The sequence below is a fragment of the Pogona vitticeps genome, chromosome 1 (genome assembly GCF_051106095.1).
Source record: "Pogona vitticeps strain Pit_001003342236 chromosome 1, PviZW2.1, whole genome shotgun sequence".
In the NCBI taxonomy this organism is placed as follows: domain Eukaryota; kingdom Metazoa; phylum Chordata; class Lepidosauria; order Squamata; family Agamidae; genus Pogona; species Pogona vitticeps.
In genome coordinates this window covers 240,990,856-241,013,736 of record NC_135783.1, presented here as the reverse complement: position 1 = coordinate 241,013,736, position 22,881 = coordinate 240,990,856, and the positions used below count along the sequence as shown (strand labels likewise).

Here is a 22,881-nt window from a genome sequence, read left to right as displayed (position 1 = left end):
GGAAATATGTAACAGCTACTTTGAACGGCATTGTGATTTTAGGGTGCACTTCTTGAAAATGTCAGAGCTGGCATAAGAGGGAAACTAAGTGTGTTGTGAAGCCTCTGCTGCAGGTTTGCCAGGTGGCTTTCAGGCATGCTGCTATGTCTTTTAGACTTAGCCTTCCTCATCTGCAAAATGGGGATAAATGGATCTACCATACAGTATTGCTTGTAAGCATTATTTACATAATACTATGTGCAAAGAGCACTGGAGTGCTGGACAAAGGTCTTACCATAATATAGTTTGGAAAAGTTATGTTTTTGGACTACAGTCCCCAGAATCTCTTGGTCATCTGAAAAGTATCTGTTCCAAGCATTCATTCAAGACAACTGGATTTAGATGATTTTGAAAACAAGCTCATAACAGATAGACGTGTCTGTGATTGTTGGTTGTGACAGCTAACTGGGCGCCCTGAAGGTCACAGGCAGGACGAGTTGAGTTTGCTGGATGCTGAGGACAAAGAGGGAGTGGTGGTCGTCATCCTGCTCCATTTGCATTCTTTCGAGAGGCACCCACTCAAATCAGTTTTTGCCTGATCTACATGGAAGGATTTAGACTGTGGCGAAGAACCTGTGGCTTTCTGTATCTTGTTGGCATCCACAATCCCTCATCAGATTTTGAAAAGAATTAAGTGCTGTCATATTTGTCAGGCAAAAAGGATATCTAATGGCTGTCTCCCAAGGTTCTCATCTCCTATATTTGTGTTGAATTATTCTTTGCTGATTTCTTAGGGATCTGCTGGTGGTAAATAAAGTCTGAAGATGTAGATCAGGGCTGGGCATTTTTTCTTTTCTTTGAGAACCATGTTACCCACTGACATGTAATTTGTTGGTGAAGAGATGCATGTTGATGGCTCTCTGAGTAACTGGCTGCTTGAGTGGGGGTTTTTAACAGACTGCTGTAAATTACTGCTTTACATGTATGGTGTTTTTTTTTTTGGTGTTGCTTTTGTTTACTGTGGCATTTGTTTGATTCTCTCTCAATATTTCTATACTTACTATTTTTAACTTTTAAATATTGTCTTTTAATGATGTAAGCCACCTTGGGTCCTTTTTAAGGAGTAAGGCAAGACAAAAATAGTGTGAATAAATGAATAGATCTAAATATGTGAGTTTAGAGTCCTGAATGTTTGGGCCTACTCTTTTTTCTTTCCTTTTCAACCATTTTCTCTTTTTTCCTCTTTGTACTCACTGGGGTTCTGGAGAAAGGACAAAGTATTCTTGGCAGAGAAGCCTGAATTAATCACTTCCAGAAAGAGTTGTTGAAATTAGATAGTAGGCGGAGACCACCTAATGCTCTAGCTTCACAGGCCGTTGTCCCCATGCTAGATGATCACAGTCTCTCCTGTCTGATCAGGATGGAAAACAGACATCAATCAGGTCAATCAAAGGCTAGCTCGGCCTCAGCAGTAGTTAGTGGCACATGAAAAATCTCTGTTCTCTGATGCTGATTTGCTGGAGAGCATTATTGTGGACTCAGACTGGAGGCTGGCGTGTCTTCAAGGAAACAGCCCTGGGGAGAGTTGGCTTGACTTCAGCCTGCTATGAATGTAAAATTCCCAAAGGCTTAATTTTCTGAGATAAGCACCCAGATCACTGTGTAGTGTGCGTGACAACACTGTGTGCGACTCTCACTGACTAACCTCTGTGGGTGTGCTCAGCTGGTGTGCCAGAACACACAGACACAGTAGACTACAGTCCCCATCTTTTCTCTCCAGCAATAAGAGGCTGCTTTGTTAATGCAGAGGCATATTCCAGTCATAGGGTCTGACTAAGAGCCTGATTCCTCCTCCCCAAAAGAATAACATATTATGCTAATGTGAAATTTCAGAGTGTCTCTGCTCCCACCATGCCAACAAGATAATCTTTCTCTTGTTAGCGCGGTTCTCCCACCATTTATTTTATTTTATTTATTTATTAAATTTATACCCCGCCCCTCTAGACCATGTCTACTCAGGGCGGCTTACAACATAAAATGGACAATATAAAATATAGATAATCATAAAATACAATTGAAATGTTAATACAATTAGATTAAAAGTTAGCAAAATTGAATAAGAAGGAAGAAAGAAAAAATTAAAAACCTAGCTGACTGGAGGGAAGGCCTGCTTAAATAGCCAAGTTTTTAACTGTTTTTTAAAAACAACCAGCGAGGGTGCCAGCCGAATTTCTGCTGGAAGGGCATTCCACAGCCGACGGGCCACCGCCGAGAAGGCCCGGTTTCTAGTTTTTTGCTTCCGAGCCTCTCTCGGTGTCAGACCCCTCAGCCGTCCCTGCTGGCAATGACGGGTGATTCGGGTAGATCTGCTTCTCTGATCTTGTTTCTCTCCACAGCTCGGCTCACTCACCAGAATCACTACCTCTTGCTGTATCTACCGCATATAATTAGAACAAATATTGGCAGAACCCTAGTTTCAGCCTTTTCTGTTTTCTTGGTTGATGGGTTGATAGAGGACCCCAGTAAATTGTGGGATACTTGTGGATGAGTTGCCGGGAACTGGAGTTCTTGAGACTGTAGCATGGTTTCACTTCTGTGTCGAGAATCCCCAACATAAGAAGACACTGCAGTGCTGGAACCCTTCACTGGAATGTTTTGTGAGCCACTCAACAAATGCCCACAAGAACTTAATGTAAACCACAGTACAGTGGTGCCTCGCTAGACGATAATCCATTCCACTGAAATAGCTGTTTAGCGAAATCATTGTCTAGCGAAAAGCATTTCCCCATTGGAATGCATTGAAACCTGTTTAATGTGTTCCAGCGGGGAAGAATCATCGTTGTCTAGCAAAGATCGGCCATAGGAAAGCCACTTTGCAAACCACCGATCAGCTGTTTAAGTTGCTGTCTTGAGAAGCTTAGGTCCCGAAAACACCTGTTTGCGAGCGCAGAGGGAGCTGTCAAAATCATTGTCTAGCGAAAATCGGTTTGCGAAGCAGGGACCAAACATTGTCCAGCGAAATTCCCCCATAGGAATCACTGTTTTGTGAATTGCTATAGCGATCGAAAAAAGCCAATGTCTAGCAAAAAAAAACCTGTCATGCGGGGTAACTGTCTAGCGAGGCACAACTGTAGTAGTAAAGCTGTGTTATTGCAGAGCAAGGTTGTTGTTACTGAAATGTATTTAATCCTTTTCTCAGAACCAGAACAAGACACAGTGTATCTGACAACAATTAAAATAGCCACAAAAACAAAATAAAAATGCAATATTTCTGTCCCCCGAAAACACTCAAGAAAAACAAATCCCAGGGAGAACAAGTAAAATGGACTTAATTCAACAGGCACACAATCCTTTCCCCCATTTTGTCTTGCACAAATGGAATGCAGTGCTGTAAGAATCCCACAACAAGGAGAAATACAAATAAAGTAGACTTATGTCCTGTTTGTGAGTGCTCTGTCAGGGACATTTCGAATAGAATGTTAGACTAGGTGGAACTTTGATCCAGATTCAGCATGTTTTTCACAGTGAATCACATACTGTATATGGGTTACTTCTGCGCCTGCATGAAGTCTGTCAGAACATTCTAGAGCAAGGGACTCCAAACTACAGCCACATCCAATCCACCTTGCCGTTTTATCTGGCCCGTTCCCTTCAGCCCATGCATGCGTGCGTGGTGTGTGTGTGTGTGTTTGTGGAGGGGGCATCTGGGTGGGGGGTGGGCAGGCATGTGTGCAAGTGGGCTGGCATCTGTGCATGCAGGTGGGGGTGCATGCAGGTGGGGCGGGCAGGGGGGCCTTTGTGTGTGCAGGCAGCTGCACATACACATGTGCATGTTCCTGTTCCTTCATCCCTTAAAAATGTTGAAAATATCTAGTGGGGCCCTCACAGTCTAAAGTTTGGAGACCCCTGTTCTAGAGCTTAGAAGAAAGGCCATTAGAATATCCTCTGCTATCATGTATGCTCGTGCCTCCAACAACCTTCCCTCAGTTCCTCTTTTTCTGCCACCAAGGAAGCATTCTGGTGAGCATTCTAGAGTGAACCCCTTCAATTTACCTGTCCTCCTCCCCACTTTTATTCATCTGCAGTTCTTTCCTCTTGCAATCTTCCTGGGAGGTTTTTCTTCCCTCTTCCTCTAAAAATGAAGATTAAAAAAAAGAAAGACTGGGCAGATGAGTTCTGTTTTGAAACTATGTCGTGTATATGTAACCCACTCTTGCTGTATTTAGACATAGCCTTGTACTTTGCAACCTTTAACCTCGTACCATATAGCCTCATACATGTAGCCTTTTGTAGATAAGCTCACCATAATCTGGTACTCTTTCAACAACTGCAAGGAAATGTCAAATATTTTCTTGGCCTAAATCCAATAGCTAGTCCTAACTTGAGCAGTGCTTGTGTAGATCCTATTGATTCAATGGAACCCTTTTAGCTGAGACCAGCAACTGGTCTTAAGGCATTTTTTTCTTGTTGCTGCAAAGAGATAAGGTGGGTGGAGGTGACATATAACTCCTAGGGACCATCTGTCATTTAGTGGCTGGAGGAGTTGCTAGCCTTATGTTTCTCTGAATGCGTGTTCCGTTGCTTGTCATTCCTAGTTGGATTGCACCAAGGCATATGCAGCCATGTGTGCATGACTGCTGTGGCCAGTGATGCGAGAAGTGGGATTTTCAGGAAAGGTGATAATTCATGTTTTTGCCTCCATCTCAGTCAGGTTACTGGCTGCTTGATGTATTTGGTAAAACTAGACCCTTTTTTTTCTTCCCCTTTTGATATTTGTCAGGATATATGGCAATTTTAATAAGCCCTTTGTAGAGCTCTGTAAAAGGACTGAAAAAAAAATTAAGAATACTACCCGATAGAAAGACTTCCCATTTGCAGGCTATGTAGTTTCTATGGCTTAGTGCTGGAATTGTGTAGATGATCTTTAATCTTTGGTCTTGCTAGAGATAGCAAGGAAAACACTTCCTTTTCTTTATTTGGGTTTGCCTGCAGATTTGTTAATGTTTACCATTATAAGCAGCTTCCTACCAACTGTGACACTCACTCACCTTTTCAGTATCAAATCCTCTTTATTAGAAAGACATGTAATCAAAGGAGTGAAAAGAGGAAGGGATGCCCACAGTTCTCGGATCATGCTTGACTTTTTTTGTGTAAGAGATGGCAGATTTATTACAAAACATTTCTACTGCAAAATCCCAGGAGTTTAGTAGAATTCACTGCAGCTAATGGATGCAGTGCTGCTTGTGTGTTGGGTGTGAGCCTGATGGCAGGCCTGATGTGCACTCGGAATGCCTGGCATGCGCTCCGTTTTGCCATCATCCTTTCCCATGTATGTAAAAATGGAATCAAAGAGGTGAGCTTGAGCAGGGTCCAGATAGCCTTTTATTCTGCTGTCATTTCATGTCACTGATATATACAAAGCTTGGAAAAGTTACTTTTTGGGGATTACAACTTCCAGAATCCCTCAGCCAGCATGGGAATTATAATTTAGGAAGTTGTTTTCCAAAAAAGTCCCTTTTCCAGATTCTGAATGTATGTCTGTTACACCGGTTGCTATTGTGTGAATAGCTGGGCAAAACATTGTTCTTTTTACCATTCATTATCCACTTCCCTGTTTGTGGATGAGGGATACAAGAGAGTACAGCAGAGCCTGAGTGAATCCACAGGAATTGGGGGGGCATTGGGGGGCATTTGATGATATTTATTTATTTATTTATTTATTTATTTATTGAATTTATATCCCACCCATCTAGTCAATAGACTAGATGTGGCGCTTCCCCACAAAGAGTCTGTCGTTCCCATATGAATCAAAGAATGGGTTTAAAAACTTTACGGGAGTTAAGTCTTCCCTATCAGATGTACTTCCTTATTCCAGATTTGTCCCCGCTTTTCTACACATTTGGGATAAAGAAGCTAAACTTTTCACATAGCTCTAGGGAAATGTTGAGCCCCTGTTATTTTCTCAGGCTTAAGCAATGGGGGGGGGAGAGACACTGTGCACCTATTCAGCGTCTTCCATCCTTGTTGTCATACCTGCTCCAAGATTTGACAGTGAAAGCAGGGAAAACACAAACCAGAATGAAACTGCATTTAAAGTGGCCAAATTATTCTGGTCTAGATTGGGCTAGATTGTAGTAAACAGGATCACATTGAGGTGCAGCGTATCATTTGGGACAATTCTTGCATCCACATGCAAGGATTGACCACACCACTCCTTAAGCACCCATGTTTGGCCCTTCTGTCCTTTTAAGAAGGAAAAAGAGAAACCAGGAAAAAATCCCCTCTTGGTTTCTCCTCTGGGCTTTGCTTAAGCTGTCTCATGATGATACTGTAATGGGAAACTGAAAGAAGCTTCCTCTTGATCCCCTGTGGAGGTGGGGGAGCCATGTCATGTGATCATTGGGAAAAGGAGGAAAACAGCCTGTCCCCAGAGCAGCCCAAACTGCAGGACTCCCTACCTAGTTACTCCCTGAGTCTACAAACAGCACCCACAACTCCCTGTTAGGTCAGTTACCTCTCAGGGGCAGGGAGAATCACAACCATTTTGGGGAAGGCAGAAAGGGGAAAAGTTACTGTGACTGGACTGTGACTTCTAGAGCAGTGGTTATCAATTTTGGATATCTCAGGTGTTCTTGGACTGCAGCTCCCAGCAACCCTGGCCAGCACAGCTGGTGGTGAAGGCTTCTGGGAATGGCTGTCCAAGAACACCTGGGTTACTCACAGTTGAGAACCATTGTTTCAGAGCATGCCTGGAATGTTCTGAGATAGATTGGGTTTGTTTTAATCCCATCTTTTGCAAGCAGTTTAATCAGGAACTATGACCTGCACCAAAATCTTGTGGTTGTGTGTGCACCCAGTTTGAGTTGCAAGCCGCTCACATTCTCTCTCCCAAGAGGCTCCATTACATCCGGGACCCCTTGGTTTCTGTTCCTTTCCCTGTGAAGTCAGTCAGCATTCTCTGCCCATTGAGGAGGTTCAGGGCTGAATGGGCATAGTGGGGGGAGGGAATCACTTTGCTTCCATCCCCCAATTATTTTTGTCACACTTCTGCAGACTTGGGGTTCCCTCAGCCTGTTCCTCTTTCTTCTTTTCTGGAGGTGGCATGGGTACCACAGTGTAAGGATGAGCTTGCACTCTTGAGTGTTGCTATTAGAGGGGATGATGAAACACATACTCTTTGGTGGTTTGTAAACATTTTCTCCTACAATTTGGGGGAGGATGGGTGGGGATGGGGCATATGGTCAATATGAGCCATTAATTTGAAATTACACCGATAAGATGTCAGGGTAGTCAAACACTTTGGTGAGCATGGATTATGCTAAGAGTCCCATGATCTTTGCCACAACTGGTTGCACATTTATCCTGGATTTCTGACAGAAGTCTGGCAGCAACAGGCAGTGAGTCTCTGATGAGGTGTTACCTTGATGAAATGAACTGTGGATGCTACAGGAGCCCTTGGCCATGAACAAGTTCTGACTTACCTCATGATTGGTCTTTCTTGTTCCTCAGGTATAACCTGTATGCCCACACCCGTCTGGGCTACCTGTTCTACAGGCGGCAAGTGAAGAAAGCACGGGAGCGTTATCCTCATGGGCATTCTCTTCCCCAGCCGGTTGTCTTCAGTGGTAAGTGCTTGACTCCGTTCTTCCCTGCATCACTGGCAAATATGTGTTACATTGTTCGGAAGTGACTCTTGATTATTTATTTTAATTGAAACCTCAAGGTAACAAACAGTCAAAGGCAGCACATGTAGGAGCTGGGAAGGCTGACACTGACAAAGAACCCCATGTCCTCAGATGCTCCAAAGAATGACAAAATAACAAAAAGTCCATTCCTATCTGAATTTGGCACACATTTTCTATGTTGTGTTTAGATTTCTTTTTAATGTGTACAAGTTGCTTCAGTTCCCAGGCTCTGAACCTAAACAACTTTTGGCCTTTGCATGTTTCATCTTTCAGAGTAGACCTTGGTCTAGATGGGCGGGATAGAAATCAAATAAATAAATAAATCTTGGAGACTATCTGTGCTTGCAGCAGTCAGCTCTTTGACTTTTTCTCTCTTTGTGTGGTGGCATTCAGTTTTTCATCTCTTTTTCTTTTTGTTGCTGTTGCATATCAGCAAAACATTTCGCTTAAATATTTGCTTCACCAAGCTTCTTTATTTATATACACTCACATCCTTAAGCATTCAAAATGTGTGCCGCTTTAAATTATGTTCTTGCTTGGCTTTCTCAACCCTTCATTTGTGGGTATACTTTCTCATATTCTTACACTGTTACTACCCACAGGAGACTCTCTTAGCCTACAGACCTGTAGCAGAGATGAGGAGGTTTACCTAGAACATTACCAGTGGCCATGATGTCTGTGGTATTTGTGGAAGTCCACATGAGTAGCTTTCCCAATCTCTGCCATATTGTCCCAGGCTCATTTCTTGCCAACATTCCATTGCTGGAACATGGATTGTGACATTTTCTGTGCCACTAATAACTTCCGAAAATATTAAATACAAATTTCCATTGCTTCTGTTGCAGTCAGGACCCTGGAGGTCAAATACTGGCAGAACAAAATCACAAATGCCATTCTTAGGGCAGATGGGAAAATGCAGAATATTAATGCATAAAATCTCTTTCTACAAACAAAACTTTGAGGAGGCATTTTCTCTCTCATTGAGAAGCATTGGACGGACCGTCCAATGGCTTTCAATGGAGAATAAAAAAATTCACCAAAAATTAACGACGCCTCAGAACAACACCAAATTTAGTTTGCATAGGTTTCAGGAGGTGGGCTAACGATTGCAAGCATTTAAAACAGGTTTCAAACAGTTTAAGGCACTTTTAAATGGGTGAAAAGAGACATCGTTGTGTGAAAATTCCCCATAGGAAACATCGTTGTGTGAGGCAGCAAATTTTTCAGAAAAAGCCATCGTTGTGTGAATTTATCGTTGTGTGAAGCACTTGTTGTGCGAGGCACCACTGTAATTGTAACATCTATTTACAGAGGTACAGTTGTTGCTTCTAATTTATATAGCTGAAAAGTCTGGGTGGATAATATGGATTATACACTGTAACAGTGGTGTATATTTTTGCTGTAGTACTTGTGTGTGTATGCATGTGTTTAATGTTATTCAATATTTCTAAAAGAAATTACGTTCTGGCTTCCTGGTACAGGGAGCATACAAGGGCAGCTCCATGATGCTATTACAACATTGTAGTGCTATCAGTAATGTTATCTGAGTTGTGTGACTTCACATCATTTAAATCAGGAATGGGGAAAGTGTAGCCCTCCATTAGCCCTCCATATGTTGTTTGAAGGCAGCTGCAATGAAGCCTGATACAGACAGCGTATAAGAAAATCTGCAAGGCTGTATGTTTCTCATCTCTGCTGCAGGGTTGTAGGCCCTTGATCTAATACATATTTAGCCTAACTTTCTTTTTTTAAAAAAAATCTTGTAATCCAGGTGATGGCACAAAAATACTGTTTTTAAAAAACACAGTAATAAATACTGCAGTATCAGTACTACTAATGTCCATATAATCAAAATGTTCTTAATGCTTCTCTTTCTTCTTCCTTGTAATCTCAGATATTTATGAATATGTAAACAGAAAGAAACAGGTCTATTTATTTGCATCTTCACAATTTTTCTATGCTATGAATCAGAGAAAATATCAGACTGTTTATCAGTAACCTCAGACATCTGTGATCGGCACGCCAGCTGTTGTAAAAAGTGTTTTCGTTGTTCTTTACTACTACATTTTCTAACTTTGAAAATCTGCATTAAGTAAGAAGACTGGCCTGTGACAAAAACAATTGATGTGCCTTCAAATGAAATCACAAACCAGAGTATAGTGACTCGTGTATGGTTGTGGGGTTTTTTTTGCACATGTCATTGTTGATAACGGAGAAAAGAAAAGAAAAAGCAAGCTTTTGGAACACGGGACATACATTGTAGCTACTGTTGGTTTTGCATTCATGTTACACCAGAGATGGGCAAAATGTGGCCCTCAGATATTGTTGGACCGCAGTTCCCACAACCCTTCAGCATCAACTCTCTCCTGCCAAGCTCTCATAGTTTTGCAGTTGAAAACGTACTTAATGCTAGCTGTGGGATTCCAAGACCTATAGATAGAAGGGGGTGGGGGGTGGGGCAGAGCTGTCTGACCCAGCAGCTGGCTGGGGTTTCTTGTGCTGACTGTCCTGCTTTCTTCTTTTCTCTATGTCTGGTTCTGTCCTCCCAGGAGTGAAGATCCTGCCCATCCCTGTCCTCTCCAATAACTACAGCTACCTTGTTATTGACACTGGCTCCAACTGTGCTGTAGCTGTAGACCCTTCTGACCCGTTGGCTGTGCAGGTGAGAGAAACCAGATGTGACCTGACTCCTCCCACTCCTTCCTTCCTTCCTTCCTCCCTCCCTCCCATCCAGCAGGTAACATGAAGTGTCCTGGATGGGAATCAACTGCTGGACCTGTTAAGTTAAGGATAAGTTGCTTATCCTTTTTTTTTAAATCCAGGAGCAAAAAATTTAGAGACCTTGGGCCATTGTCTTTGTCTAGTAACTTGCACTCACTCAGGAGTCTTTACACCATTAGCTAATTGCTAGTAGTAGAGCTATTGAAACAATAGTTAAACATTATATTGACACGTGAGCTATTGAGTCTACACAAGAGATTCCTGCTCTTAATAACCAAATCATCTTACCAGTGTACAGTACATGGATAAATGGTATGTGTTGAATATTTGGGGAATATGCAATATTCCAGACATGATACCCATGACCATCCATCAGCTTCAGACTGCATGGCCAATGTTCAGGGAAGATGGGAGTTTTCACCCAGCAATATTGGGAGGGCCACATATTCCCCGCTTGTGACGAACACCCATAGAGATGGCAGTATAGCATGAATGGGAGCAAATGAGACACTAGAGTACCTTGAATGAAGTAGAGTGGGGTGCATGCAAGGCACGAGCCAGGACAATGTCTGGGCTATAAAAAGGAAATAGTATTGCCTAGGACCAGGGGTGTGTGGTGAGGAGCAAAACAAGAAAGCTTTGGATTCTCTACCTCCCCACACTCAGCTAGCATTCAGATGCGAAATGTTCGCCTAGGAAGAAACTTTTCAGGGCCAGCTGTGCTTCACCAAAGAGCATTAGACAGAATGAAACAGCTGTGACAGATAGGGTTTTTTTCTGATTTAGTAGGCATTTGTTTTTTTCAGGGGAACTCTGATTTGGGGGGAGCAGGAAGAAGTAGAGAATTCTCAATGTGTTTACCAAGCAGTAATTCTTGAAATTTTCTGTAGAAAGTTGTAAAAGTTGAACTGAGAGCTGATATACATAGAGATTAGATGACTTGGCTACATGTCAGAACATCTCTGGTTCAAGTCTTGCCTTTGTTATGTACTGACAAAGATGGCCTTAGGGAAGTGCTCACTTCCGATTCCCCAATTTGGGCATAGCAATAGAACGGATCTTGGTTTTTATTAAACACATAGAATATGTGCAACACACTTTGTGCAGTAGCCACTACTGTAAAGAAGGCAAAGCATTTATTAATTAAATCGGTACAAATCCAATATATTGTGGATATACCCTTTGTGTTTTCTTTGGCTGCAACTAGCAGAGCCCATGGGAATAAGACAGCCAGCCAGAACAATGACTCAAAGGGTAGAAGGGAGGGGGGCAGGTATCCAAAGTCAGAATGGGAATCTTTGTCTCCATATTCCCCTACTTTAGACATGTAGCACAGGAATCCTGATGCAATTATCAGTGTTGAAGCAGCTTTTCTTTTTCCTTTTTTGGAACACTTATGATGGAGCAAATGCTACAAAAGCAAGCTCCCAGTAGGAGGCACCTCTAAGGCCAAAGTTCTTAACCTTTGGCTTTCATATATTTTGTAGACTTCAGTTCAAATGCAGTCGGCTGTGCTCCTGGGAATGGAAAGAGCAGTCCTCAATTTGAATTTGAGTTCTCACCAGCAATACCATCAACTCCCATCAATAAACGCTGTCATTCCTGTTATCCCTACCATCCCATTTTCACCACTTAAGAGTATAGTAGTTGGTTGGAATGAATATGTTGATCTTTCCTCTCATGTGGATGTATGGAATCCCAGCAGGGAAGAACCACTTTTGAGATTCACAAGTCATTTGTCTTTCAGATTTGCTTGTGACATGACCTATGTTAGGAACATAAGAGGAGGCATGCTGGATCAGACTAAAGGCCTCTCTAGCCCAGTGTTTTTTCCCCACACTTGCCAATCAGGTGCTTACAGAAAGACAGGATATGAGGGAAACCACACCCTCCCAATTGTGCTCCCCAGCAGCTGATACTGAGAGGCATGGCAAGGATGTACTGAGGGGAGATTTGTAGTGCTGGCAATAATTTAAATTCAAATTGAGGTTTGCTTCGTTAATCTCCAGGAGCATCGCCAACTGCACTTGACTTCAAGGCTGAGAATTCTGGGAGCTGAAGTCCATAACCTCTGTAGAGGTAAAGGCTGATAACCATAGCCAGAAGTCATTAGAAAACATTAATAGTATTCTCCTTCATGAACTGGTCTTAACCCTTTTTAATACTGCCCACATCATTGCTACATCTTGTGGCACAGTTTAACCATCTGCTGCGTGGATCAGTGTTTTATCTGTCCTGAATCTCCCAGCACACTTATTTCACAGAATACTCCTGGCTTTCAGTATTGTGAGAGAGGCAGAAACGCTTCTCCCTATTTGTCCCCCCTGCCCCATACCATGCATCCAATGTGTTTTCCCTACCTCTGTCCCTTCCTGTCATGTCTGAACAGTTATCCTCTGAAGTAGGGGGTCACTTGATGAGCCTTTCTCAACCAGTCCAGCTGTGCGGTGTGCCTCTGGTTCCTGCATGCTCCATGTTGCTCAGTGTTTCTTTGTTCTTCCTAAGCAGAGACCTAGCACTGGATTGGACCAAAAACCCATCTAGCCTAGCATTCTGCTTTCAGACCTCTTGCAGGAGGGAAGAACCAAAAATCCATTGAATCAGGGAACTCTTTATATTTCTTCCCTTTCTTTGTATCTACTGCTTTTCTTGGGATGCGGCCAGTGACTGCTCTGATACATGTCTTTCTCTTGCTCTGCAGTCAGTGATTGAGGAAGAGAAGGTGACACTGGAAGCCATCCTGTGCACTCACAAACACTGGTAAGGGGACCCCCTACCCCACCCTTCTTCCCTTTCCTGTCCCAGGCTGCAGATAAGGAGGCTGGAAGGCTCCCGGATCTTGTGTGTGCTAAGCGAGCTTTCTACCGCTCTGCTCTAGGTTATAAGAGCAGAGTGTGGATATGTTATTTTCTGACGTTTCTGTGTGTGCAGTTAGCAGCGACTTGGCAGGCAACCCAGGGGGTGGCAGCGGCGGTTGTCATCTTTGGGGATGCTTTGATCTCCATTCCCATGAACCAGAGTGGCGGCTAGGAAGACATGGCACCTCCCCTCCCTCTCCTAACGCCTCATCTTGAATTAGCCATAAGCCTCTGGTTTGGGATATTGGAAGCAGGAGGGCCAGAGGAGGACTGATAAGAAAGACCAGCTTCCAGTAAGCTTCACAGCTAACGGTGCCTTGTCTCTCAGGGATCACAGCGGGGGCAACGCAGCATTGCGGCGGCGGCACAGCTCTTGCAGAGTCTACGGCAGCAGTTATGATGACATCCCTGAACTGACAGAGTGAGTGGCCTTTGGATTCAGCTCCCCCCCAATGGTGAGGGTGGTGAAAAAGCCCTGCTGCTTGAGCCTGGAATGTAAAACCAAGCTCCCTTGCTGGTTTGCTTACTTCTCTGGCACAGAGATTAGGAAAGTTACTCCCAATACTCAGGCATTCTTCTAGTACTGAACAATGGCTGCAATTTGTAGTGACTGTGAAAAGGTGGTTAGGAAGGGGAAGAAACATACACAGCAATTAAACACACACACATATCCAGGTTGGAATCCCGACAAAGTCTTGAAACTCACTAGGTAACTATGGGCCAGCCTGTCTTTTTCAGCCTACCTCATAGGATTACTTCAGGGATAGGGGAAGAGGAAGGATACATATGCCATCTTGAGCTCATGGTAGGACAAGTGGGAAATAAATGTAATAAATAAATAAACAGATGTTTTTGTTCCTGACTCTTGAAGGTGAACTGCTGTATCATTTGTTCCCTGGAAGAATTTGGCCACTTATTGGAGTGCTGTGCTGTACACTGTTTTGAATGTCTTCTTATAGGTCTTTCAGACTGCCTGTTATGTTAGTTGTCTTTCCTTCATGTTGCCACAAACCCACATTTGTGTTCTAGCCCCCTGTCAGACAAGGAGACCATCACGATAGGGCGTTTGAACTTCAAGGCCCTCTTCACTCCAGGGCATACTGTGGGCCACATGGTCTACGTGCTGGACGGGAAGCCTTTTGAAGGGCCAGCCTCTCTCTTCTCAGGAGACCTCCTCTTCCTCTCTGGCTGTGGTACGTCAGCAGTTGAGGGGAGGGAGTGGGTGTGTGGGACGCTCCTTGCATCCAAGGCAAGTTTTATGCCCACCATTGGGAAATAAAATGTGAATCCATCTTTTCTAGTCAGGGTGGGGGCAGAAACTGTGTCAGTGCTCCCTATTCAACTCCAGGATCACATGAAACAGCTTCCCAGATGTAAACAGGACAAAGAGGACTTTGGCCTGTTCTCTGGGAGATAATCTACAGGTTCCATCAGTCTGTGAGGGGAAATGTAAGGGTTGTAAAGGCATCTGTGGCTTAGGGAGGAAGAAATTTATTTTGGGGTTGAGATAGGGGGTCATATATTAGCTCTTATTGCCCTTGTTGAATTAACTCCTTGCTCCTGATATTTAGGTCGAATATTTGAAGGGACCCCTGAAACAATGCTGGCATCGCTAGACACAGCAGCTGACCTTGCCGAAGATACACTGCTTTGGCCAGGTAAAAACAGCGCACACTTTTCCTCCTGCTTTACCCCTCTGTTTTGCCCCGATGTGTCAGGAGCTAGAAGAGAGGTGGAAGAAAAGAGGGTGTCCCTACATAAAGTAACCAGTGCCTGAGGAGAATATGAGGATTACCTCTCTCATCATCCCCAAATTTCATGAGATATTCGTGAATGGTAGGACTTATAGACCAACATTGTCACTAAGCATATGCCTGGAAACTTTTGAGTAGCAACATTTTTGTGTTCTGTTCAGTGTCTTTTTCTCTTCCCCTGGCCCATGTTAGAGGTGTGTACTTCAGCTTGTGATCTAGGGATATAGATCCAGTCTAGAGTTCTGTGTTACAAAGCAGCTGAGGGCAAATGTGTAAAGCTAACTAGTGACTCCTCCCCACCCCAGCGCAGGGGTGGGAATATATGACTGAGGTTGGACTGCAGTTGCTGCTGTCTGCCATCATTGGCTTATACGGTCTAGGATCGATAAGACTTGTGGTCATAGGACTTCTGGAGGGGCATGTTTTCTCCACTTCTACTCCAGCGGGACTGTATTTCAGCAGTGTGGAAGATCTTCCAACAGTGTCACAGTCCCCAAGCAGCATGGAGACTATGCATGGCTTATTACAGCAGCCTTTATAGGTTGCACAGAGGGGAGCGTCCTTCTAAGTGGGATCCACCATGGAACAGTTGTTTATTGGGAATGAGAGGAGATGCACTTCCATATGTGGCAGCAGCAAGACTGGCAACCTTAAGAACATTCTTCCCTACCTGGGTGAAGCCCCCCCCCCCCAGTTGACTATGCCGTGTTCTTTTTCTAGGGCATGAGTATGCATTAGAGTGCCTAATGTTTGCAAACCTTCTGGAACTGGAGAACCCCTTCCTGGTGCAGAAGCTGCAGTGGGTGAATCAGCAGCGTGTTGAGAAGAGAAGTACGGTGAGTATTGTGTGTGTGTGCGCGCGCACAAACATTTGGACACAGTGTTTCTTTCAGACCAACACTTAACAGAGAACAGGAAAATGTGCAGTAAATTGATACTGGTTTACTTTGGGTTTGTTTTGTTTCTTAACAGATGAAAGATCCAGCCAACTGTGTGTATTTCCCTCCCTTCCCCTTCAGTTGCTGTGCAGCAGTCCATGTGTGTCTGGCCTTTTCATTCCCCAAAGGCCTGCTTGGTCTGAAAGCCTCTGTCCTGGCAGGTGCTCTGTCCCTGGCTCTCACCCAAGAGCAGTTTCCTGCCTTTTTCTCCCCTCTGGAAACACCTGTTTGGGGAGTTTCCTGGCTGTATCTTGCTTCAGGCCTCTGTTCCTGGTTAAGATTTAAAGTGGGCCTACCAGACCTTCGAAAGCTTGGCAGGGTGGTCTGTCTGGTGCAGAGGAGGATGGGACTGCTCTAGGGGATTGTGGCTGTATTGCCCTGGTGGGATCGGCATGCGTAGAAGACTCTTGGTCTCACAGAGTATGCTTGTTGATGCCATACCTTGGACATCTCAGGTGCTTGCTAGAATATGACACCAGCATGCGTTACATGTGTTGCCCATGTGCTATAGAGTGTGATGCTGTGGGAAGGGAGAGGCCATAGTCCTGGGGAGAGTGTGGGAAAATTCCTTTTGTTGTGCTACAACTCTCAGAATCCCCCATCATGGAATCTCCATGTTCCATTTGCAGAAACTGATTAGACTGGCAATCAAAGCTAACTTGAAAGCTAGCTGCCTCTTCTTTACCTGAAGGTGTAGGACTGATATGTGGGGCACAGACAGCTCTGTGCTAAGGATGACATTCCACACTTGTCTTGTCTTTCCATGTATATGTTTGCCATGTGCTGACCCCGTTGCTTGCTGGGATACACCAGCATGGAAAGGTGAGCAACCACAGAAGAATATTTCTCACCATAGGTTGCCTTTAAGAAGGGAAAAGGTTGGAGCAAATTAAGCAAAATTGACCCAGGCTGTGGTCGCACAAGAGAAGTGCCCCCCTCCTTTTTTCGCATCTCGCTTCCTATATAGTTGCACATTGTGGTCACGTAGCATATATCCTGTGATAGTGGTTCATAAGCTTTTTGACTTAATCCAGAAAAGACAAAGGTGTTCCTGGTCAGTTGAAAAGCAAATCAAGACATAGGGTTGCAACCTGAGCTGGATGATATTACACTCCCTCTGAAAACACAGGTGCCCAGTTTGGGGGTGCTTTGGATTCACACAACTTTCTGTGATCAGTTAACACTATGTACTAATGTGGTCCAAGAAAAGGAAGAAAACACTGCCTCCACCAATTAGCTCTCTTCCTCGCTAAATCCCTGTGGTTTTGTCAAGGAAAAACACTTTTCACATATACATTTTAAAGGCATAAATTAGAATCTTAAACAAAGCACAGAGGAAATACATCCACATCCCAGCTGTTCTTATTTCTGTTCCTCTCCATACAACTATAGTACAGATCATGTGATTATCTTATCTGGGCTTTGTACTTCTTCCATGTGAAGAAAGTTGGGATTTGTGTGTACTCTGTGTTTGTGTGTGTGTGTGTGTGTGTGTGTGTGTGAGAGAGAGAGAGAGAGAGAGAGAGAGAGAGATGATCCCTGGTACCAGCCCCTGTTAACAGTCTGGAATTTTGGACCCTCTGGAGTTTCCAAACACTTTCCAAAGGCAGCCCTACATAGAGTGTGTTACAGTAATCCAGTTCAAATGTAACTAGGGCATGGCTCCTTTTTTTCATCTCCAGAAAAGGACAAAAGCCTATCTCACAGCCATAAATACTCCACTCCCAAGCAAACTACACCAGAGCACAGAGTGCTGTCGTCTGAAGATGCCGGCCACAGAGACTGGTGAAATGTTAGGAAGAACAGCCTTCAGAACAAGGCCAAAGAGCCCGAAAAACCCACAACAACCATTAGATCCCGGCCGTGAAAGCCTTCGCAAATAATTAAGCAAAGTTGACCCAGGCTGTGGTTACACCAGAGAAGTGCCCCCCCTTTTTTTCTCATCTCATTTCCTTTATAGTTGCACATTGTGGTCAAGTGGCATATATCCTGTGATAGTGGTTCATATGTTTTTTGACTTAATCCAGAAAAGACGGAGGTGTTCCTGGTCAGTTGAAAAGCAAATCAAGACATAGGGTTGCAACCTGAGCTGGATGATATTACACTCCCTCTGAAAACACAGGGGCACAGTTTGGGGGTGCTTTGGATTCATCCCTAAGCTTGGATGCCCAGGTCTCGGCAGTGGCCAGGAGTGCCTTTGCACAGTTAAAGCTATTGGGCCAGTTGCACCTGTTTCTTGAGAGGGCTGATCTGGCACAATGACACATGCCCTAGTTACATTTCAACTGGATTACTGTAACACACTCTATGTAGGACTGCCTTTGGAAAGTGTTTGGAAACTCCAGAGGGTCCAAAATTCCACAGATTGTTAACAGGGGCTGGTTACAGGGATCATGTGATATACACACACACACACACACACACACACACACACACACACACACACACACGTTACACTGGCTGCTGATTCGTTTCCAGACACAATTCAAAGTGCTGGTCTTAACCTATAAAGCTCAAAAGAACTTGGGTCCAAGCTATTTAAAAGACTGCATCTCCCTCTATGAACTGGCCTGGGCTTTAAGATCATCAGGGGAGGCCTTCCCTTCAGTCCCACCACCCTCACATATGCACTTGGTAGTGTCATGAGAGAGAGTCTTCTCTGTCGCTGCTCCCAGACTCTGGAATTCCCTCCCATGGGAAGCCGGGCTGGCTCCATCCTTGCTGTTCTTCTGCAAGCAGGCAAAGACCTTTCTTTTCTGGCAGGCTTTCCCTTAATGACTGGCAGGCTGAGAGGAGTTTTTAAATGAATGGTAGTGCTCTGTTGTTTTAAATGTGTTTTAGTATTGATTTTATTATTGTTTTTATTGTAATACCTGTTTTATTCTTTTTCAGTATTTGTATACCTACTGGTTTTAGCTTTTACATATTGTTTTTTTTAATGATGCAAGCCATTTTGGGTTCTTTTTAAAGAGAACATGGGATTAAAATGCTTTAACTAAATAAATAAAATAATAAATAAACTGTTCTGCATTTTAAAGGGTAGATTAGATGCAGTACATTCATTTATTTATATCTCTCAAGCAGGACATATCCCTTTCCTTTTTTTGTGTGTTTCTCTGCCCCCTTCACTTTAAAAGAAAAACAGTGGGCGTATAAATCGTCCATGCTGCAAGAATCCCTCAAAAGTGCATGGTCTTCTTAGCACCACCTGGCGGAAGCATGCTGTAGGTGGTAGACTAAGAAAACCTTCCTCGAGTACTTCAAGCCATATTTGACAGAAGCATACTAGGTTGCCAGCACCCCTGTTTGAAAATTAATTTTAAAAAAATTAAGGGAGTCAAATGAACACATGCAAGATATAAAGGAAATGAATCAATTTAAACACACCTAATGGGATGTTGGCTGTACTGCTCAATGAAATATGTGGAACAAATATAGTAGTAGCCTCCCAGCAGGTGGGATTTGATGCAGAGAGAGCACGGAAGGGGAACCAAACAATCGGTAACGGACATACGTTGTCTGAACCCCAAAAAAGGGTCAACATTCACAAGGAGTCAGTCGGAAACATTTTGCCAGTGTGACCGCAGCCTCAAACAGTGCTTTAGTGCAAATAATGCAATTGCACAAAATGGCAATAGCTGCTTTTTTGCTGCATAAATGTTGAAGAATTAGAAGGACAGTGCGGCTGTTAGCTTATTTTGAAGCAAACAACAGTTGTTTTGGGCTTGCCATGTGTGTGCCATGATGCTGGTTTTGTGCAGAGATGGTTTGCACAAAGTACTGAGTCCTTGGCAAGAAAAAAATAGCACTGTTTCATTCCCCCCTTCTCTCTCTCCCCCCTGCAGTGTCCTTCCACCATCGGTGAGGAGAAACAGTACAATCCTTTCCTACGGACCCACTGTCAGGCAGTGCAAGATGCCATGGGCTTGCAACGCCAAAGGGATGAGGACTGGGACATTTTCCGAGCCCGAGTACTGAAGGCAGTGCGGCTACGGAAGGATGTCTACAAAGCCAATCAGTGACTGGGTTTAGTACCAGGCTGAAGCAGTGTCTACTGCGTGCAAAGGCCAGGCCAGGCCTCTGCAAGGATGTGTCCAGTTGCAAGATGGCCTCTGATTGAGGAAAGATCTACTTGGATGCTGACCTCCTTTGGTGTGAAGCAGGTGGCAAAACTGAGGGTCAAGCCTGTTTACTGAGTCCACACACACCCCCCCATTCCCAGAACATCTGATGGCTGGAGCTATTCATCCATATAATCTGAAAAGTTGGTTTGCTGCCTTTCCGTTTAAAGTGTCGTCATTCCATGGAGGATTCAGTGGAATTGTAGAAGATCTAGTGTGTGTCGGCTCCTCTGTGCCCTGTTGTTTTGGAATCCAGCTTATCTCAGGAGCAATAGGAGGGAGAGAAGATGGAAGAGTAAAGGGCAAAACATAAAGAGATGCTGATATCTGTGAATTTCATTTCTGAAGGCATATGTTTGTTTTGGAGTATGCCTGCCCACCGTTAGCTCAGGGGGATCTCCTGGATCGTTTTAATAGCACAACTGCAATATGTTGTCCAGAGATACTGTTCTGCAAGGGTGAAGCAGAGGTCCTGTTTCATCTTCCGAATCTTGTCTGCCTTTGCCTTCCTCCTGAGTAGTTCAGCAGCTACATCCAAGGAGGGAAGGACATGTCCTGTTGTTCTTCCTCTTCAGCCCATTCCTTCTGTTCAGACTTCTGTTAAACTGTACTTTTTCACAGTGTTATTGCATTCAAGCAGATTATTCTGGAAAGACAGATGATCAGCATCCAGCAGTTCTGCAACTGCCTTTTAAAAAGCACAAGCTCTTGTTGGGGCTCAGGCCTGTGGTGACTGTATGTCTCCCCAGGGAGCATCCAAGGAATGGAGCCACGGAATGCAGGCTTCCTCCTACCTCGGACAAGAAGTGGCCAGTCCTCAAGGGGTGGCTCTCTAACAGATACATGATGTCCTTTTGCTGACATCCTGTGCAAGTGTCATGCTGGAGATACTGTTCAGTAACACTATGGGGATATTTCACTAACACTCAATCCATCTGGCCACTATTTGTGTGCAAAATGCATGCAACTTTTCTCCTTTACCTCCTAGTTCTGGCCAGATGGGCTATTATTTTTAAGTAGAAATGGAAGAATTGACTTCTTCTTCTTCTTCTTCTTCTTTTTTTTTTGGACTTCACTTCCCAGAATAGTCCAGATAGCATGACCACTGAAGTATTATGGGAGTTGTAGTCTAAACAGTAATATTTCTTATCTCTGCTTAGGCCACACTGACAAAATTAAGTTTCTGTTCATTCAGGATAAATAGTATAGAGCAGCCTTCCTCAGACCTGTGCCCTCCATATTTACTGGGATTCCAACTCCCATCATCCACAGCCAGCATGCTCAGTGGAAGGCGTGAGGCTGAGGAAGCCTGATACAGGGAATAACTCCATACAATTTAGTCTGCAACTTTTGTGTTGGGTCGGGTTGGGTTTCTCATTACCCTTTAATTGCAATATATCTTTCTGGATGGAAACACTGCTGACCTTTTTCTTTATATTTTCTATATATTTTCTATATATTTTCTTTATATTTTCTTTATATTTGCTATTTTCTTGAAATAGCAAAATTATTGCTGTGAAATGTTAATAGGGCTGCTGTTTCAGTTTGCACATTTAGTTCTGTTAAAACACTGGAGCTTTGGTGTGAGAAAAACAAAATGAGAATGAGGGTTTATTTGAAGTGTGAGTATGAAAACTGGGCTTTTGCGTATATCACATTAAGGGTGCAACCCTAAACACGTTTACAAGCGAGTAATCCCCATGGAACATAGAGGGACTCACTTCTAAGTACAGTGGTGCCCCGCTAGATGCTTACCCTGTGAAACGACTAAATCACTTGACAATGCCTTTTTGCGATCACTATAGCGATCGCAAAACGATGTTTCCTAGGGTTTTTTCGTTTAATGACGATTAGGTCCCTGCTTCGTGAACCGATTGTTCGCAAGACGATTTAAAACAGCTGATCGGCAGTTCGCAAAATGGCTTTCCGCTGTTTTCCGGACCTATTTCCACAAGACAGGGATTGCAAAATGGCTGCCCTATGGAGGATATTCGCTACATAATCAAGTATTTCCCCCATTGGAACACATTAACCGGTTTTCAATGCATTCCAATGGGGTTTTTATTTTTGCATGATGACGATTTTGCTGTACAGCTATTTTAACAGAACGCATTATCGTCGTCATGTGGAGCACCACTGTAAATATGGAGAGCCTTTCCTTATAATGTAGCCCCAGAGCTGTTTCTTAGTATGAGGTTAAACATAGAAATCTTGGAAGAATTGTTGTCTCTAGTGCCATATATGAAAGTGAGATGAAAACGAGATCTGAAAATCAGGGTCAAGACAAGCCCATTTTCCCTAATGCAGGAAGTGTGAATGTGTGCCCCCCCCAAGTTATTGGACAGTAACACCCATTATGACCATTATGCCTTACCATTGGCTATTCTGGCTAGACCTGGGGGTTGTAGTCCAACAATGTCCAGAAGGCCACATGATTCCCAGCCCTGTCTTAAAGGAGTGAGCCTCCTAGCTTTGGGACTGGACTAATACTAAATCCCAGACTAAGTCTGTCTTCTTCTGCCTGGATGGATTAGAGAAGCCTTCCCATAATCTGGTGCCCCCCAACATGTGTAAGGAAGGCTTCAACCACCATCATTCCAGCCAGCATGAGGGACAATGAGGATTTTAGTACCAACACTATAGCAGAGGTGGAGTACCTTTGGACCTCAACTCCCCTCAGCCCCATCCTACATGGCCAGTGTCCATGTCAAGGGGCTGTGCACAAAAGAATCTGAGGAGCCAGATGTTCCCCACCCTTGCAGTCATTGTGCATACTTACGGTACTTAGAAGTCCACTGAGTTCAGTGTGGATATTTCCCAACTTC

The 22,881-nt window shown here is 43.8% G+C and overlaps 1 protein-coding gene across 1 annotated transcript in view; it reads left to right on the top strand.

Annotated features, from left to right (window-relative positions):
- PNKD (PNKD metallo-beta-lactamase domain containing) overlaps positions 1-21,683 on the top strand; it is a 44,500-nt gene extending 22,817 nt beyond the window's left edge. Inside the window, exons 2-9 of the mRNA XM_072985278.2 lie at positions 7,489-7,604; positions 10,214-10,326; positions 13,087-13,145; positions 13,572-13,664; positions 14,273-14,436; positions 14,815-14,901; positions 15,718-15,833; positions 19,781-21,683. Of these exons, the coding sequence (XP_072841379.2) occupies positions 7,489-7,604; positions 10,214-10,326; positions 13,087-13,145; positions 13,572-13,664; positions 14,273-14,436; positions 14,815-14,901; positions 15,718-15,833; positions 19,781-19,957 (925 nt within the window). The 3' untranslated portion in view covers positions 19,958-21,683. The remainder of the gene's footprint in view (positions 1-7,488; positions 7,605-10,213; positions 10,327-13,086; positions 13,146-13,571; positions 13,665-14,272; positions 14,437-14,814; positions 14,902-15,717; positions 15,834-19,780) is intronic.
- The last annotated feature ends 1,198 nt before the right edge of the window (positions 21,684-22,881 follow it).